General features: G+C 39.8%; 1 protein-coding gene across 1 annotated transcript in view; it reads right to left on the bottom strand.

The window, feature by feature from the left end:
• SLC2A13 (solute carrier family 2 member 13) overlaps positions 1-20,238 on the bottom strand; it is a 158,221-nt gene that overhangs the window by 15,677 nt on the left and 122,306 nt on the right. The window contains exon 7 of the mRNA XM_048068473.2: positions 14,493-14,618. Coding sequence (XP_047924430.1) covers positions 14,493-14,618 — 126 coding nt within the window. The remainder of the gene's footprint in view (positions 1-14,492; positions 14,619-20,238) is intronic.

The following is a 20,238-nucleotide window of genomic DNA, read 5'->3' as shown; positions in this document are numbered from 1 at the left end:
ATTTTGTGTGTGTGTGTGTGTGTGTTTGTGAAAAAATTCAGAATAGCCCCAGTTCTTAGAAAAATGAAATGAGAAAAAAAAAGGAACAGAAAGATCATAAACCAACATTTTATGCTTTTTAAAGACTTTTTTTTGCATTTTATTGCAGAAGAAGGGTTATAAAAATGTTTAAATATGTATTTATAGACAATGAACATCTTATAACAATACTTTAAATACAAAACTCATATATCTAAATATATTACCACACAAACTGAGTGTACAGAGGTCCAATCTATAACCATATATATCCAAGTCTAAGGCTTAAACAGCAGGCAGAAGGCTTGGGTAACACCCAGCTAAGGGATTCACAGGTTGAAATCATAGCTGTAAAAATCAGATGTGGTATTCTCAAGTTAGGAAGCCATGACGAAAATGTATTCTTATGTATACCCAGAAGACTATTTTTAGGGTTTCAAGAAGTAAAATTCAGTGACACCTACAGTAAGGAGAGATTACTCTAAGATGGAGAATCAAATGCCAGTGGATACAATAAATAAACAAGAGTATAATCTGGTAATTGTTTCTGGATAAATTCTTCATAAAACTTGGTAAATTATTTAAAGATACTTTTTCCTTTGTAGTCACATAGAGATGTTTTTGTTTCTTTAAAAAATATATACATTCTGAAGAGCTTTTTCCCAGATGTATGACTCACTTATTAGCTTGATATGTTGATATTTAGCTGCAGAAAATATTTCTCCAAAATACCAAACAAAGCTTCACTGACACTGGATGTCACATAAGGTCAAAGTTGCAGAAAGGTGACATTATAGGAGAAGCAAAGCCCACATCTGCTAAATACTTTCATAAGAAGACGAAATAACACATTTTTGCAACTTTAAAGATCAATCTTTATATTTGAAAGCTAAAAAAAAAAAAAAGAGTATGAAAATGAATCAACTAAAGAGTGCACTCTTTCAGGTATGGCTGAGACAGTAGACGATATAAGATTTTTGTCCTTTTTCCCCTCTCATGGATGTACTCTAATGATTTACAGTCATTTACATCTGTTTGCTTTAAAGACCAAGGCATTCAGTAATTTTTCCTGCTTTTTCATTTACAGAACAAACCCTGTTCTCACAGCACTAACCTATCTGGCAGTTCTTACTGAAATATATGCATGTAAACATTGATTTTGTCCCATTTATTGACAGGCATACCTTGCTGCTAAAGTTCCTGCATCTGCAAGAGATTGTGCCTGCTGGTACATCAGAATTTTACCTGTCTCCATGAATTTTTGATTGAACAGCTCGACTAACCCAAATCTTTTATCACTATCACTCCATTAAGACAGATTCTACTGTTTCTTGCAGCTTCCAAACTAATGATGTGCATGAGGACCTCAACCACTTCATAGAGATGTGCTCCAGCACAGTACCGTAGGCAAGTTATGAAGCCTCCCAGATTCCAGTGCTATATTTAAAATAGTCTAAGCTGATCTCCACAAACAGCAAGATCCAGTAAGAGAGAAATCTTTAGTTTGGTCCTCAGTCTTATACTGAAGAATTTCAATCTACTAAATGCTGTAGTTTTCACTAATTCTTTCATTCAAATACCATCAAGTTTTGAAGAACTTCACCGGGGTGCAAATAGAAAATAATGTTTAGAAAAAGTGAAATGCTCAGTTTGGGTAAATAAAATGGAAGCAATACAGGTCGATATTTTGAAGCCTTTTGTTATGAACAATAACAAAAATATTGCATTCTACCAGATGGAGTGAAAAATAGAGTATGATGGGGCAAGCCCCTCTGGTAGAGCATCTTAAGCACCACGTACTGTTGTGCAGGGCTGGATGGTGATGGGACACGAGAGAAGTGATGTGTGAGATGGGGTTGGGGCTCACATCATGACTTGCACATGCAGCAGTGCTGCTGTCACCTTGATATCTGCCACCAGCCCCCCTGGCTCTTCTGGTCCTGCTCAGAGCAGTCAGGTACAGGACTGAAAAGAAACATCTCTTCTTATGGGCACAGCCATGAGAAATAGCACCTGGGAATCATAGCATTGTTTAGTTTGGAAAAGACCTTCAGGATCACCAAGTCCAACCATCAGCCTGACCTACCAAGTCCCATCACTAAGCCATGTCCCCTAGTGCCACATCCACACATCTCACAAATATCTCCAGGAATGGTGGCTCCACCACTTCCCTGGGCAGCCCATTCCAATGTTTGACCACCCTCTCCATGAAGAAATTTTCCTTAATGCCCAATCTAAACCTCTCCTGGTGCAACCTGGGATGGCTTCTTCATGTCCTATCCCTTGTCACCTGAGGAAGGAGACAGACACCCTCCTTGCTGCAACCTCCTTTCAGGTAGTTGTAGAGATCAGTGAGGTCTCCCCTCAGCCTTCTCTTCTCCAGATTAAACAGCCTCATTTCCCTCAGTCACTCCTGATACAACTTATTTTCTAGTCCCTTCACCCGCTTTGATGCTCGTATCTGCACACATTCCAGCAACTCAACATCCTCCCCGTAGCAAGGTGACCCAAAGCTGAATGCGGTACTCAGGGTGCAGTCTCACCACTGTCATGTACAAGGGGACAATCATTCACAATTTTTAGTATTAACTACAGGAGCACAAAGCAGTCTGTGCACCACAACAGCAAAAAGGTGTTGTGGAAGCAGTCTGGAGACCAAGCGAACTACTTATTCACTCCTGGCCATAGTCAGGGTTGGGAAAGACTCACGGACTCGTTGTGACCCCTGAAGATGCTTCGCAGCTTGTCCAGTGTTCCTGGGGCTATACAGAAACAGCTCACTTTTGGAATAAGTGCTCCAGCAAGGTGTGCTCACACGTGCGTTCATCCAGCCGTTACTGGCTTCCTTTACTTCTCAGAAATGAGCTGCTCTTTGATGATTTGGGAGCGATAATTTTGAGTTGGAAGAAGGCTGTCTGACACCCCAGCGGGGTCCGGGTGCGAACCTGCACCATGCTGTGGTTTATACCAGAAAACAAGCAGATTTGGGCACTCTCCATTGGCAGTCTGTCCCACATATCATTTGGTACCTACTGGTGCCCGCAGACAGGCAGGCTTTATTCTGTTCCAGCTCCTTCAGGAAAATGGTGCTCAGAAAAGCAGGACCTGTACGTATTTCAGTGTCTGTGAGAGAATAGCACATCAGATATTTCGCTTCTGTGCAAACTTGGTGCTGTCTGTCTTACCCTGGGGTGCTTCTGCTGCTCCTGCCACGCGTTTTTTGTCTTGTGGAAATTTGGAGTCATCACTGGTTTGCAGGTTTTTGGGAGCTGAGGGAGCGTGCACAGGGCTCTGTATGGAATTACTGTCAGAAACAGGGTCACAGAGCTCAGGAATTTCTGGTTTCTGCTTCCATATGTAAAAGCAGTTAGTCTTTTCAATTCTATCACCTTGCAGCATTAAAACTTAATTACTGAAGGAAATTGATCTGAGAATTAGGATATAAAATGCAGCATTTTAGAATTTCATGCAAGTTTACTATCAAATAAATCCCTGCACGATATTTAATCTCATTTGTGTTGTTTTTTTTTTTTTTTTTTCCCATCCAATTTTACATTTAATTTACATAATAATTAGCATTGTAAAGTTCTTCTGGTTACAAGACAAATATCTGCAGAAGTGCCGGTTCCCCCGATGCCAGCCAGCAGACCCCTCTTTCATAAGAAGTTGGATTGCCTCGGCAAGTCATGCTGGCACGGGCTGAGCACTGGGCCCAGCTCTGATTTTAGAGGAGAAGAAGGAGAGGGGAAGGATTTTTAATCTCTGTGCAAAAGGGCTATGCTTAAATATTAATAAAAATATCAAAAGCAGTGACTAATCTGTGATATTCTCTTAAAACTTTTCCTTTCAAATATTAACAGAACAGTGTGCAAGAATTGCTGGCACGATGGAACAAAGTCTATTCTATAAAACACAGGCAAAGGCCAGCTGCAGAGAAGGAACAAAGAAGGAACAAGGACCAGCATCTTTTACTCCATCAGTCAAGGTGCTACAAGAGAGATCAAGGTCAAAGTTTCACACATCTGAAGCTGAGCAAGACAAATCCTACCCACACTTCTTCATCTTCCTTGCACTTACAAGTAGCCTTCGTTCACGCTTGTGCTGTTCACAGTGTGTCAGCAATATCAGCAGTATTGTTCAAAGGAATGTCATCAACACACGAAAAGCATCTCTTCAGTTAGAGTTGCCGAAAGTAATTCTGAGCCCATGGTCAAAAAAGACCAAAGACAAAGAAAGCCAGGGTGTTGTTGTAACTCAGTCTGAAGGTGACTTAACAGAAATATTGCCAATCACCTCCAAATGAAACAGGGTCTCTTCCAGTGTTATAATCTTATTTTTCTGAATGCTTCCAAGCTCTCCGTATAGCAATAGAGACTGAAAAAAAAGTGTATTGCTTCTAGTTATGCCAAAATATTAGATGTGCCAAAGAGTTGTGAAAAATAAGCTTCTGTGTTGAAATTTGGCATATCAAGTTAGTAGTGAGTGGTGAGACTTTGCAGTCAAATAAATAAAAAAACCCTTCCCCAAACCCACAGGTGGGAAATGCTGACAAAATTATACCGAGTTACAGATGTGGCACATAAAATTTTTATCCTTCTGAAATTTCCACTGAAATCAAAAGGAAAGTAGAAGGGTAAAAATATTTTCCCGAATCTGTTCTTTTGTTGAATCTGGGCTGAAGAACAGTAAGGACAAAAAGCTTAAAAACACATAACAGTATTACGTGTATTAGCACGCCTTTTTTAGCAGTTCCATGCTTTATTTTATTTCTAGTTATTGACATATATGTGGAAAAATTACATGTTAATAGTTCTGGTAATAATGTTTTGTCCAACCTCCGGCTGAAGTACTGAACTGCTACGTTCAATTTCTGTAGCCATAATTTAGAAGCAAGTCTTGCATTTTAACTATTGCCAGCAGCGGTCTTTCTGCCAGTACAATCAAAATCCATCTAGACTAAGAATCGAAGACCTTGTGTTCACTTTTCTTAAATAAATCGTGGAAGAGCATTTTTTAAAACTAGCTTTTCCCTCATGCCAGTAGGTGGCAATGTCTTTGCCCTAAAAAACTCAGAGAAAATGCAGCTTCATAAGGTAAAAGCAGGCAGCACATCCCTTCCACTCAGGGGGTACTGGGGACGGTCTCAATTAAATTAACCAACGGAGCTATATGAAGAATGATTCCCCAGCTGTCAGTCCTGGTAAATGCTCTGGAAATCATTAATTTTGTAACTGAAAATGGAGCCCCAAGGAGATTTTTATAAAAATACCCAAAGACCAATTATAACAAGGCAATTATTTTACACCCAGTTTGTGAGAGCAGCCATTTAACATACAGTGTCACTCTGCTTTGATTTGTGCATGCAGGTACAATACCTATGGCAAATGCAAGGAATTTTAAAAAATACAGAAATGATAAAAGGTTACACTATCTCTAGCTTACGACGTTCATAAACGTTGCATACTGAGGCTCTCATTATTACATGAAATTCAATTATGGTATCTGACAGTAGAAGAACTTAGCAGAAATCAAAATAATTCTTATTTTCCTTGGTCTCTGACAGATAAAATGAACTTTACATAAATAACTGCTTTTTAACAGCAGTTATTTTGCCAAGAAAATGTGGTAAATGGGAATATACATCACCCGAATCCCAGGTCTTAAGAAGTAAATAATCATGCAGAAGCTCAGACTTCTCTCTCATCAACTAGCTTAAAGGTTGGACTTGATGATCTTAGAGGTCTTTTCCAGCCTGAGTGACTCTATGATTTTGTGATCATCATCTGTGCAAAGCTAACGTGACAGGGGTGGAAAGCCAAGGGGAAAAAATAGTCTACACAACCTACAAGCAGAAGTGCCCCAGTGCCACTGCTCAGCAGCACGACCTGCTCGCTAGCAGACTGCCCATTTCCTAGCTGTACGAACAGATACGGCGGGTTAAAATCAGGTCACGACTTTAAATCAAATGAATCGATAACTCTGGCTCATCTTGCGCCGCTGAAGGATTGATGGTACTTTCTCAAGGAAATGACCCACACATGCAGACAGCACATACAATAATTTATATGAATTAAACTCGTCAAACATACTGAATTATTCAACAGTCCTAACGTAGAAATGTGTTAATTTATTTCCCCCCCCAAAAAAGAAAAAAAAATCCTCTGAATAAGCTTTCATCTTATGAAAAGAAGGGAAGAGATCACAGTTTTACTATATCAGATGATGTGATTACTGAAGAATTACTTATTATGTAATAAAGGTGGCTAAAATAAGGACAATGCATGCTGTTAAAGCTCCTGTGAGAACTGTTTTAGACCCTGATGAATGTTCTTTATCAATAAAAATCCCCAAGAACACCCACCTTTAAAACAGTCTTTTTCCTCAAAAGAAAAAAAAGAGAGGAAAAATAAAAGAAAAAATATATTTATTAAATTCAATTCAGAGTGTAATAACCTAAAAAAAATCTGTTGAGACAATTTTCACTGATTTATTTAAATCTGAATTTCAGAGTCATTAGTGAATACACGTGAAAAACCTCTACTGGCAGTATTCCTCTCCCAGAAAAAAAAAAATAATAATAAAAATCCATGTGCTTCAAAATGTGAAGCAGTCCTTTTTGTTCCGGCTCCAAGGCAGAAGGGGAACTTCCCAGCCCTCTCCCAGGGGCAGCTCCCTGCTGTGCTCCCAGGAGAGGCAGCAGGGTGAGGCAGGGCCTTTCCATCTGCCCCTGCAAAGAGGAGCAGCTGAAGAAGCTAACCAGCAGAAGGCTCCTACAGGCGAGAAAAGATCCTTTCCTCCAATGCACATTTTGTAAGAGAGTGAGAAAGCGGCTGCAGGAATCGTCCATATAGTCTAAGCACCTTGACATGAGACTGGCAATCCTCTCATGGATGTTGGCATGCTCTTTTTCCCTTTCCTGTCCTATCTATCTCCTTTGTCAACTGAAAGCTTTTTAAATGGCAAACAAGATTATTTTCCTTCTAGTCCCATCTCAGCCAACCAGAGGTTGGCTGGAATAACCAGAATGCTTTCTACTTCAACAGGATGTGAATTCAGATTTTAGACACTGCAACATCTTCTTCCTTGGACCACTTTCAAGCAATGAAGAGCAGTGACTCAAACATATTTTCCATTTAAATAGCTGTAACACATTTTTTACTGACATAAAACAGCATTTGGGAATGGTTTAGCACAAGGGCCACTTTTGCTTTTCCATTCCAGTAGCCTCAGTGCTATGCCATTTGAGTGGTAGCTACAGCAACTAACCCAAACAGCTGTCAGGATCTGTCTTTTCCTTTTTTTCTTTCAAAATGCCTCTTAAATAGTAACGTAGACTCAGATCTGGAAGCAGGGTAGACTAAGATCTTGCAGCAACCTGCAATATCAACGAGCAGGTAGAGAACAAATGCCCAAATGACATTTCAAACTAAGCAGACCTGCTTTAAAATCCTATTTTGTGCTGGATGTCTCCAACAAATAAATGTTGTCCTCAGCAAATAAACTAAATGCTTCCAGAATCAGAACTTCACAACAGGACTGACAAGGCGTGGATTTTGTCCTTCCTTTCCTGCATCCAGAATTTGCCATTGGTTGAGTAGATGTAATGAGTTAAGAGCTATTAATAGTAATTCCCAAGTAATTACCCTAAAGGAACATAAACAGTTTCAGCTTAGATTATCATGTTGCTCTGCTTATTATTTCAGACCTAAGATACAGATGCAATATAAAAAGGACCTTAATTGTTCAGGCATTAGATGCAGTCAAAAATCATATAATTTCATAAAATGAGATTATAAAAAATGCTCCCCCCCAACATTAAAAAGAATCATCAAGAGATTGTATCTTCTGTTAGGGTTACAACAATATTCCAACCTCATTTAAATTATTTAAGTAGATATTTAGATTTCACCATACTTTTAAATGCTTAAAAAGATCTGATCAAAGTTATCAGGCCCACCATGTAATAATTTCCTTTTAAAAGACCTTAAAAATACGGCGCCTTAAAGATTTGAGGGGGAAGAGTGGCTGAGAGGATCAGAAGATTAAAATTGCATCCATTTCGCTACCTGCTCCTGCGTCACCGAGAGCACAGGCTTCATCTGCGGCTGAGGACACAATATTCTGCATCACTTTATCCTGTTCTTCCTATTTGCCCTTGGCCATTAGCATTAAAATAAGCACACAAGATTTCTAACGTTCCTCCTCTGCCTCCCTAGCTCTCAAGAACCACCCCTCTCCATGCCACATAACCACGGTGATTACGCCAACATCCCCCTCCCAGAAAAGACCTTGTTCTCAGATTTTCTACCGACAAAGACTGTAATCAGTTTCAGACCTTTCTTTCATTTCTGTTTCCACACACCTCACTAACTTACATTAGATATTATTACCCTGAAGGATGTCCCCCTAATCAAAGAGGACAAAGAGCACCGTGTGCCGAGGCCCTGCTGTTCCACGTTTCCATCCTTACTGGCAAATGGTGAATGTAATCAGAATTTAATTCTATTTGAAACTACAACTATTTTGTTTTTCTTTCTTAAATGATACCTGGAGGGAGTGGGGGGGATTCTGTGTTCTGGCTCCCAGCGCAGTGATGAGTATTTCAATTTAGTAAACATTTAGCATGGTCCAGCCAGAAATTTTACTAAGACTACTGGTTATAATGACGGCTCTTCTCAGCAATGTTGATCTACACACAGATGTAAATATTCTGTAGATCTTGCCAGTTCCCTGAAGCAACTTACTCCCTCTGTCACATTTCTACTTTACAAATGTGAGAACCACAATCCTATGCATAATCCTTACCATTCTGAAGACTTTGTAAGAGAAATACTAGTTTCTCTTCTAATTGCTGGTGAATTTGGTAACACTTTCCCATACAAGCCCTTTCAGAAAGATTCCAAATAATCATTTCAGAAATAAAATCCTCCACCAGTCCTTCCTGCATCACAGAAGAAGCAATGTCTACATGTGGACAGAGGAGTTCTTCATCCTTGGAGCGCTCTCTGCTGCCAGCCTGCCCGTGGGAACAGGGGAGGTTTGTACCTCCCTGCCCAACCAAGTCCTGAAAATAGGGTCTCAGTCTTTAACTGCGTGAAGACACACACACATATTTTTGGTATTAGTAAAGAAGTCACAGCAACTTTTACTAATGGACTTGTCTCACTGCGAAAGCATCTGCAAAAGATAGAGAGTAGCAACACAAGTATAAGGAAAGCATTTATCTCTCTTCACTTACAAGCAGCAAAAGGGACGTGATATTTCCAGGAAAAAATCTAACATTGCTCCAAAGAAAAAAGCATTCTTATAACTTTTATCACTTTCATCTGCTATGGATTAGACAACAGGCAGCACAGGATGGATTTAAAACTCTCCAGAATATTTACAAGGCTGTGACAGACTGGCACGTCCCCCAGTGGACATAAACCAGGCTGTTGTCTGAGAACCCAGCTAATGAACTCCTCTTTTTTCTTGTAAACCACTGGAATCTAGTCAGCGTCCAGGCTCGAATGCTGAGGCCACGAGGCACATTCCTGCGGTGGAAACTCTCCTGAAGGATTTAGCTGCCACATCAGCTCCCTTGCATTGCCCATGCAGTTGAAACCCAGTTTTCCCCAGAACAGGTTTCTGAGGCACAGCTATGCAAAAACTGATGGACGTGAGCACCAGGCCCAGAGCAACACGGCACCTGTAAGCACACCACTCATTTCACATCGAAGGGAAGAGCTTAAGAGAGCAGTGGACAACAAAAAGTGAGGGCTTCCCAAAGGCAGAGCTCTGCTTCCTTTCACCTCCATACCCAATGTCCTCGGCGAGGAGAATTTTTGTAAATACAAAAGCTGAATTCTCCATCAACCATTAAACTCCCGTGGCAGGAAGATGTTCCCCTAACGAAGTTAATAAAAATGGCAGAAGAAAGCAAATCACTCAGCTCTTCTCCCTTTATAGATTTCTGCTCCCAGTCGTCCTCCTCAGGGGACTGTGGAGACCTGCCAGCTAATTTTGTGGACAGGATGGCTTCTAGGCTCGCCTCTGATCTGCAGATGATGTTATTATTTCTTCATCATTGTTTACTGTATAAAGTCAACATCTTTCTCCCCAGAGGGAGATTGCTCAGAGTCACTCATGAGAGCCTTTTAGCTCGCAGTGGCGGGCCTACTGTGGTCCTGACAATATCCTCATGTCAAGGTTAATGTCATGTCAAGGCAGTATTAGTAGCTCCTTTCCTTCCACGGTCATTCATTCAGCTGTAAGAATATTAATGCAATTTAAAGTTTCTTCCAGAGCACTCTTGGCTGGCCTTTAGGGTTATTGCAATTATACACAGAGAGAAGTTTCAAGGTTTCTGAGAGTACTGGGGGAGTAATTGAAGTTGTGGGGAAGAACTAGATCCTGGTTTATGCTGTGAAAGTGCAGAATTGAATGCAATCTCCTCCACATTCAGCACTGACTAAGAGCTGACTCTGCTTATGACCTCTGCCGTGCCACCCGAGCTGTGTATTGCAATTTTCCCATCACATCCCCATCTGTAACACCAAGATAATGCTTTTTTTATCAGCTCCGTAGGGATTTTATAATATGATGTTCATGAAGAGCACAGAACTGCCAGCCGTCCAGAACTGCCAAACACAAAACTTTTGCAGACCTTGGAAAACAAAGTCCCAACACAGAACGTCAAATCACACCGCGAGAGAAGATGCAGCTCTTCTCCTTTTATTACAAAGTGAATAATTTAAGAATATTCTCGCTTACTGTCTTGAAACCATCCTTTATATGTCCCTGGGCAGAGCTGGAGGCAGCCAGGTTTGCACGTCAGCCGTTGTTTGTTAACTGATTCAGTGATGCCACGGGCTGCGAAGCACTGACTGTGCCGGTGAGGCAGACAAGATGCTCCTCTGTGTGTTATCCCAGTATGAGAGTCAGGCTTATGTAACCGATTAAATAACAACAACAAAAAAATTCTCTTCTCTTTGCCTTACGTGTATGATCTCGCAAGTGTACCAGTTGTGCACTACCCGTGCTGCTTCAAGGCCAGGCTTGGACTTGGTCTGATTTATTCTCACACTATTTCCACGGCATCCTTCCTCCCCTGGAGCCACTGCTGGCCACAGAGTTCTCTATATTCAAAAGAACCAAAATGCTATATTCTTCTTGAAAAACATTTGCATGGTCTAATTGTCTCCCTTGGTTCCTATGACAACCCACAGCAACATAAACAGCCTTGTTGGCAGCCACAGGAGGCTGAAATCTCTGCTCTTTCCCCTCCTTTTCCCTTCCTTCCTCTCCCCTCCCCTCCCCATAACTTCTCAATTTAGAACATACTGTAACTGAATAAATATGATTAACAACAACAACAAAAAATAGAGGTGGTGTCTAGTACACAAGGCTGGCACTTCTTGCAAATAAAAAAGCATTACTGTATTTTAAGATAACAGTCAAAACATTGCCTGTTATGTCAGCGTTATCGAAGTACCTTGGGACCAACTGGGAAGAGCAGAGCAGTGCAAAGCTATAAACATACAAAGAGAAGGGCTTTCTCTGTCAGTTTGTGAGGCTGTGGAGTGCTGTAAAAAAATACAACGAGATCTCTCCTGGTGCCTCTGAGCACCTCTCACCTGGCTGGTGGGTTACACATCTGTTCAGACAAGCCCCTGAGTGCATGTCAGTGTGGTTGGGGTTACAGTGGCTGCAGAGTTACGTGGCTGCAGGTACATTGTACGATGTGACCATATGCATGTCCATGGCTACTGCTCCCATCTTTCCAGCATGAAAAGCATAAAGAAGACGCGAGCAGGGAAACACACTGCATGGCACCGTTAACACGAGTGCAGCAGAAGCCATTTCTTTGAACCTTCTGCATCATGGAAGGTGGCCAGAGCTGCTGCTTCTGCTAATACCCAGGCAAACCGAGGTCCAACAGATCCCAGACAAATAGCCCAGGTCTTCCTCCTCCCCTCAGCAAAATTTTTAGCCAAAGAAATTGGCCAGAATTAATTCTGGAGGTTTTAAGACATTAAAACACATTCAGTCAGTCCTGGATGGCATTAAACCAGCAAAATACACAGGAGTTACAAAGAGGCTGCATGTGGCACCGCATCTGTAGCAGATGTTCACAAGTCAGAAAATCATCTTTTAAACCACTGAACTAGTTTCTGATCATAAAAATGCCATTTATTTTTAAATACCCACTTCTGTAAATCTAGCTCGTGACAACATAACTCTGAAACGAAGGGATTGCAATATCTAGCATCAGCGCAGTCGTAACTTCTTCACCAGTGCAGTTGGTTCGCCTTAGGCACTTGTTCTCCCTATGCTGGCAGAAAGACAGATTCCTGCTGCTCTGAACAACTGAAAATGTAACTACATGGTTTTTCACGGCTGCAGTCCTCTTGGTTGGAGAAGAAATCCTCTTTGTGGGACCGATTTCGCTGTGAAGCAGACTCAGCATTTGAGGAACCGGAGCTGAGGAGTATGTGATGTGAACCCTTGGAAGTCAAGATCTGTGGACTGTTATGTAGAAGTACATGTATTTGTGAGGAGAACAAGGAGGGAAAATGCATGCCTGTCCCACAGGGTGTGGAACAGAAGGTACCACCTGGCATTTCACAGCTTGAAGGACCAGCTTGCTAGAAAACTTCCTGACTACACAGACCAGGTGGAGACAAGATTAGAAATTCATGAATTAAACACTAGAAATGGGGATGAACACATACTCTTTGGAGAAAGAAATACAGTTATTTCATTGAATTTATTTCTCAAGGCAGGAATTTCACTCTAATGACTACCACTATAACAAATTTAAAAGTGTAGAGATTTTGCTTGAAAGATTTTGACCAAGGTCCTTATACTATGGAATTATTGTACAAGATGTAAACATTTAAATCTGCAATTTGAAATGGAAGTATTTCTTCTTTCCTATCTAATTTGCTCCAGTAGGCTGTACAACAAGGAGCTGTGAGACTGAATCATGAATATAAAAGGATTACTGATGCCTACATTTACTACATGCTATATAAGACTGCCTAATAAATAAAGTTCGACTCTTATCTATCAACTATCCGTAACAAGTTTATGCTTCCATTTATGTCATAGCGCATGCTTTTATGATTTTGCTAAGTACAGACATGGTACTCAAAACTACAGCATATATGAAATGAGTGTTGATGAAGACATTTGTTAACTGACAAACGTGAGAGTCCAAGTGCTGCTGAGCACATCAGGATATTAGGTAATATGCAAGGTATGTTGTATCTTGTACAACTGAAGACAGTCACAGAATATGCAAGAGGGATGAGCTTTTGTAGTCTTCAGTTTTTTATTTACGAACAGTAATTGCCACAAAATGATCACAGTACTTTTAAAATAGGATTACAAAGGACACAAGCTACCCTTTTCTGCATATAGAATGAGCCATGAGGCATAACACCCTACCAGTATTGAAATCAAAAGGAGGGCAGTTTTAGAGTAATTTTAAATTAATGATTTCACAACTAGTTGATATCTTCATACCTTCCAAACTCTGTCCAATACGACTCACTGCCACTAAGATACTCGGACTTAACTTCTGAGAAACACATACAAAAAAAAAAAAGCCCAAACCACCACACAAACTTTTGAATATTTCCCAAGTATGTTTATGATGCGCAGGTGGTAGAGATAAGATATGGCAAGAAGGTTTTATCAGCTGTAATTACACATTTATTAGCAATAATTATACAATTCCCTTGTGGCATTGAACCATTCTTAACAATAATCTTAGCCCTGATCAATTTTAAAGTATTGATAAAGCCCTTACAGGACTTTGATCCATCTCATAAAGTCATTCCTTAAGAACAGTCAATATTTTAGAAAACCTGAAAACTGTTGTGACTTCACAGGGAATCTTTGTGCTGCTTAAGAAAAAGAGGTGTGATATAATTTGCAGTTATGCTGGAACTTTTTCTGTGAATTCACACATTTTTACACCCCAAGTACAACGTACACCATGATGCTCACTTTAAGCCCAGCACAGAAATCTGTGGCTGCAAAGCATGCTTTTGGCAATTTGAACTTTTCAGATTTTTATCATTTTAGATTCTTCAGCGGAGTAACTAGTTTTCCTTAATAGGCCAATATTAAAAGTGTGGCTTAATTAAAGCATTTAAAAAGAAAATTAACTCAGAAGGCTTTAAATGTATATCTAGGGAACATGCCACTTCAAATGAAAGGAAACCTTAGGGAAAAGTTAATTTAAATAATTGCTAATACACTTTTGCCATACTTTCTAAGGGACAGAGCTGGCTGCACACACCAGGGTGAAGGCTTTTATTTAGAATATTTGATAGAATGTAATTGCCCATTCCTTTACATAGCTAAACTATTTTTTTCTTCCAGAATATCCTAAGAGTAACATTTGGTGATAAAAAGTGTTCTCGATAGCGCAAAATACACAGTCAGTAGATCATAAGACCAGAAAATCTTGAAAAGTGACATACCTGCCCCAAGCTGCTTTCATTGTAGAATCTTTATCAACAGGGATGCACGAGGACTCGACAACACTTGATTTATTCAATTTGTAGCAGAGACCACAGTCTGGATCTAACATACATCCATTACAATAACTGAAAGAGAAAGAAATAAATACTTTAGGAAGACTTTATTTATTTGTACATGTCAAAGCCAAGAGCACCACCTAATCATTCCTGGGATGCACATAGTCAAGTTGTCAGTGTTGGAGACAAGATAATAGAAACTACCCAAAACAGAATACAAATAGCTTTCTCCTTCTTCTCTACCACGTTTTGGCAAAGGGTGAGCCCAGTTGCAAAGCTCCCAATGAATCTTGATCAGACTGCAGGAGAATTCACCCAAAGAATGAATTTTAATTTAAAAAACAACAACCAGGATTTGGGCACATATGGATGTGGGAGTCAGTTTGAAATATGACACCATGCGCCTCCGTGTGAGAACTCAGGCACTGAATTCCCATTATATTTAACGGACAGAGTGCAGTCAATTCACATACAGGCATCTAGTGCCCAAAAATACATCCTGCTTGCCCCTCATGGCAGTGAGCAGTGCTCTTGGAGATCATTCCTGTGCATCACACTTGCCAGCTCCATGCAGATGTCTCAGATTTCCTTGGGGTTCTCAAGGAGCAAGAAATGCTTACATTTTAGGCAAAGTTCGGTCAGTGCAGTCTTGCGAGTTACTCAAGTGACAAGGCAGTAAACTTCTTCTTCAGATTCCATTGACTACAATGACCATGTCTCCACTGACCCTACTGGGAGCTTAGGTGCCAAAAGCCCTACAGATATTTCACTAGGTATCAATCTAAAACCTACCTCAAATGGAGTGGGATTCGGGCATGTAAACTACAAAGACATTCCAAAACTCTTCATACAGTGCAAGTTATCTGAAAGCTTCTGGCAGAAGCTTCCAAGGAACTTACAAATGCTCAAGACCATTGCTACTGTGGTTAAACTACCTGTGTGTTTAGCTTCCCAGAAGCCATCTGAAACTTGGAGATACATTCTCATCAGTAAAGTCCCTCATATATTCTAAGGGACAACTTTAGGGTTAAAAAATAAAAGCATAAGAAACTTTATAATGTGGAGCAAACTTGTAAATTTTAAATTAAAATTAAACTTTGAAATATATAATCTGGAAATGTATAATTAAGATGACCAAAATACCTTCAACATATATACCTGCAACAACAAAACCAAGGAAATAATTCTACTAATTCTGAGTGTGCATCTATAACAATGACTCAGTGAATGAAGAAATGATCTGCTTCAGCTACTATACTGTTATTAGCAAAAGTAAAAGTAACTGCATAACGAAGTCACAAGAAACTAAATCCGTAAAGCAGATTATACAGATTTTAAAAGTCTGAAAGCATATTTAACATCTAGTAATTCCAACTTTCCTTGTTAAGATGTTTCTAAAAGTGTGATAATCAGACCAGTTTGTATGGTAGTTGGCAAGAAAGAGCCCAGGAAAGCATTAAAACAATGTATTCATTTGAACTATGCATTTTCCTACTTCTCTGAAATCTAAGAATTTTGTGCTCGTTGACACTGGGAGCTTTCTAAATTATCAAATTATTGCAGAATTTCCAGATTGTCTGCTCTTTAGAAACTAAATGTATTTTAAGTACACCTCACTCTTCCATAAATGAGTGGTCAAATCCAGGTTTGAACAGCTTGCTCTTCTTTTTTTTTTTTTTTTTTAAAATTGGAAAAACTACATTACATTAGCTCTTATTAATAGAGATATAAACTGCAGAAATCATTTTTATAATGGAGATGAAACAAAACTTTCATGCAGAAGTCGATCATATCATCTGATAGTAGTAAGCATTTATTTCTTCTCTCGCAAACATAGATGAGAAAAATGTAACTACAATTATCAACTATGAAAGGAAAGGACCACTCTGATCTTATATTAGAGAAACTTAGTTGCATTTCATTAATCAATATTAGGACAAAAATGGACAGCAACCAACACAGTTGACAGGTACAGAAGACTACAGATTAAAAAATAACGTATTTTTTTATTTCATAAATTTTTAATAAATTATTTTATATTTGATGCTAATATATGATCTTAATATCGTAAAACACCTTCCAACCAATTTATGTTGTATACCAAAGTATCTTTTAACAACATGAATTGTTAAAAAGACTCAGGTTGCTAGTACATGCAGCATGCCTCCCCGGCATGGAAAGCAGCCACTTCTGAACACCGCATGCTATCAAAGGAGGTAGTGGATTTTCAAGTCAACTATATGCAAATTATATTTAATGTGAACATCATGTGCAAACCATGACACACTGAAGTGTCAATTGTAGGCAACAACTGTCTCAGGAAAATTTCAGGATTCAGGGTTCTCTAGATTTATTCTTCTCAGGTCTTCAAGCAGCAACATAGCCAAGTGCACAGCACCAGCCAGAACATCAGCAAGGCACGAGAATGCAGAGGAATGACAATTAGACACGATGATGGGTATCACTCTGATGGTGTTGCCCAGGGAGAACAGAACAGGGACAGGATGCCTCATCATTTACTTCAGTGTCCTCACAAAAATCGAAGCATGAGATGAATGACAGGACTAAACTGTGCACTCTTTATTGTGTCCTACTGGGCTCACTTTACTGATAATTCCATAAAGCCACATACAGAGCTGGGTACTGGTAACCAGTCAATTGTGAAGTAGAAGGTATCTCATTTATTCCTCCTTTCCCACCCGTCAGTCCAGTAAAAAATCAAAAAATGCGACTATTGATCCCAGTGGCTGTCTATAGGGCTGTTAGTTCAGCTGCTCCTCAGGCTTTATTGAGTATGCATAACTGTGTCTTGCAGTTGGCGTTCAACATAATAAAGGTTGCTGCATTTCATGTGATGCCAAATGTCAGAGGTTATAGTTACTCGTAACAGCTTAAGTAATTTAAAATTATTATTTTCCACAGCTTGGTTATTTTCCGCAGCTTTTCTGAAGCTTGTCTTTCAGACTGAAAAGTTAAATGACAAACATTTAAAAAACCCTTTGTGTTAAGATTTTTTATCGTTAGCGATATAGGGAGTTCAGGATTTGACTTTAGGAGACAAGACCAATTTATGTCAGAGGAAACAAACCTAGATGTCAATATACAGAAAGACTTGAAGTCCTTTCAAATCTAACTCCCAGCAGATTTTGTCGAGGTTGTTGCTGTCCAGACAATCCAACTTTCTTCCGTGCTCTGTTTTAGCACTGATACCAATTTTTTATGTTGATTTGACATGGCAGATAGTCATATTTTTTTCCGAGATGGAGAACAATGGGTTTCTTTCCTCCAAAATTCCAGCATAGAATCAATACAACTGCTTTCATAAAAAAGTAAACAAATCTGTATCAGTTAATAATGAGCAATGGTTGCTGAAGACGCAGACTGAAATAAGCAGGGAATGTTTTTTTAAAAAAATTAGCAATTTAAAAACAGAAAAAAATAATGTGCTGAAGCTGCTTGCTCTAAATCTCTTTCTCCAAAAATTAAAGTGGAAATAAAACATGTATTAGTTTGAGGCTTATGCTTTTCTTCACTTAAGCCCCATTCCTATTTGCTAAATAGAAATACTTAATCAGTTTGAACTTGGTCACATATTCTTACATATATGCTCAGAGTGATGTAGACAAATCAGGATGCACAATATACCAGGAAAAGAAATGCACAATATAATACTTACTGATATGTAACTATCAACTACAGATCTCCTTCCTGTCCTGAAATGTACCTTCTTATCAGTGCTACCCAGATATGCCCAACTATATGTCAGAATAATGAAATAGAAAATAGAAATACTGCTACGTATTCAAATGTACACTGCAGATCCATTACGGCATTGAAAGGTCCATACCAGAATAACCCAGGATGTCTATGTTAAGAAGGACATTTGCATGCAATTATAGGAAGGAAATGTGTTTCTTGCTCTTTGCAATGAAATATTGATACCCATGTTAAGGTTACGACGTAGTGTCTTGCAAACAGGTTCCTTTGTGAAGAGCCAGCTGAAAATTCCCAGACAGGATGGTTCTCAATCAGCCTGTCAATTCATCAGGACTGAAATATCTGGCAGAGATGATTTGATTTTGATGAAACCAGGCAGCATTACAGCAGGAAGGTTTTACAATGCGCCTGGCCCCCTCACAGCTGGGCTTCCAGGCAACACAAGAAGGCAAGTGTCTAGACTTCAGGTGCTTCAGCCTGTGGAGAGGAGGAACAACGAATAGAGAAGGCTCCAGAAGTCCCAAGATGTCCAGCTCCTTTGCAGCTCAGCTGAATGAAGTCTACAGAACAGAAGCCTTGGTATCCTGGCCCCTCAAAGTATTGGGAAGTGCCACAGAATGGGATTTCTGGGATCCTGCTTCATTGTCAGAGCACGTTTACTGATAAAGTGATGGACAGTTAGGAGACTAGATATCCCCGAGCTTGCAATTCCCCACTCTGGCTGCCAACTCAGTCAAGGCTCTATGTTCTTTTCATCTGACCAGTTGGGAATATCTGACGTTTAAAAAGCCTGACAGCACTAACTTCAAGTGCTGGCAATTTCTTGTTAGCCCGAGCACCACCAGCTTTCAGGGTGCTCTGCTCTGGAGCAGGCTGCCCTGCCAATGTTTTCTGAGGTTACAGGTTGATCCCAAAGATGACAATTTCCTCCTCTTTCAGAGAGAACTGAAGTGTATAGATGTATTATTAATCAGCTAGCTGTACCCATCTTGCCTGATACTGAAATTTTGGCTTCCTTTCTTCCTAACAGTGTAGCTTAGTAGCCTCTGGTGCAGTCTCTAAAAAGATTGAATAAAATCTGTCCTGCTGAAGTGACCCTCCAGATGCCAATGAAAGGTTCACAATTGCTTCTCCCCCCGCTGTTTAGAATACTCCGTACTTACGTTTGGATTGCCATTGTGTTTTGTGCTCTACATTTGTAAAATGACCTTGTAAATACAGCTTTCCTACAATTCTCAGGGGTCTCTTAATTTGAGCTGCAAATTGCACCTTGCCACATTTTGTTGAGTGCTTTAGTAGTGAGAGACCTTTGTCCAATGCCTTTGTTCTGTAAGTGCTGCTGCTCTTTCTGTCAGATTATTGTATATTTTTTAGGCTGAACCTTGATTTCTGAATTGTTAATTTCAAACATTTATCAATTTTCACTTTTGCCTCACTTCTAGGAACCTTCAACTTTGCCTTATGTATTTTGTTATCCAATTATGGAAACTATATTAATATACTCCTGTCATCCGCTTATGGAAATGCAAACTGAGCTTGGTAATATATTGTGGACCACATGGTTCTTTTCCAGAATTTCCTAATATTGTGCTACCTGGGTAGCAAGAACAGCCTCTCAGAGTGAGAAGACATTCACAAAGAAGGACATTTCATGGTGATGTACTCTTTCCACTTGTATCGGATTCATCAGTCGCACTGAGCACATGCTGCACAGTCAGCCTGTGTATGTGAAGTAGTAGCTATATGTGAAAATCTGATACACTCACAACATGCAAGACATTTCGCTTGTCCCTTGACCGACTGTCTTCTCCGTAAAAGAAGTTCCACTGTTGAATGTCTGCTGAACCCACCGCTCCTGCTCTGCATGGTGCAAGTTTTCATAATTCTGAACAAGGTTTTCCTTGTAGAACTGTGGCAGTTCTACATAAAATATCATCTTAGGCAGGAAATGCCTGACGTAGGGACAGAAGGG

The sequence above is a fragment of the Anser cygnoides genome, chromosome 1 (assembly GCF_040182565.1).
Source record: "Anser cygnoides isolate HZ-2024a breed goose chromosome 1, Taihu_goose_T2T_genome, whole genome shotgun sequence".
NCBI lineage: Eukaryota > Metazoa > Chordata > Aves > Anseriformes > Anatidae > Anser > Anser cygnoides.
Note: the sequence above shows the minus strand (reverse complement) of the source record. Positions and strands in the feature narration are given on the sequence as shown.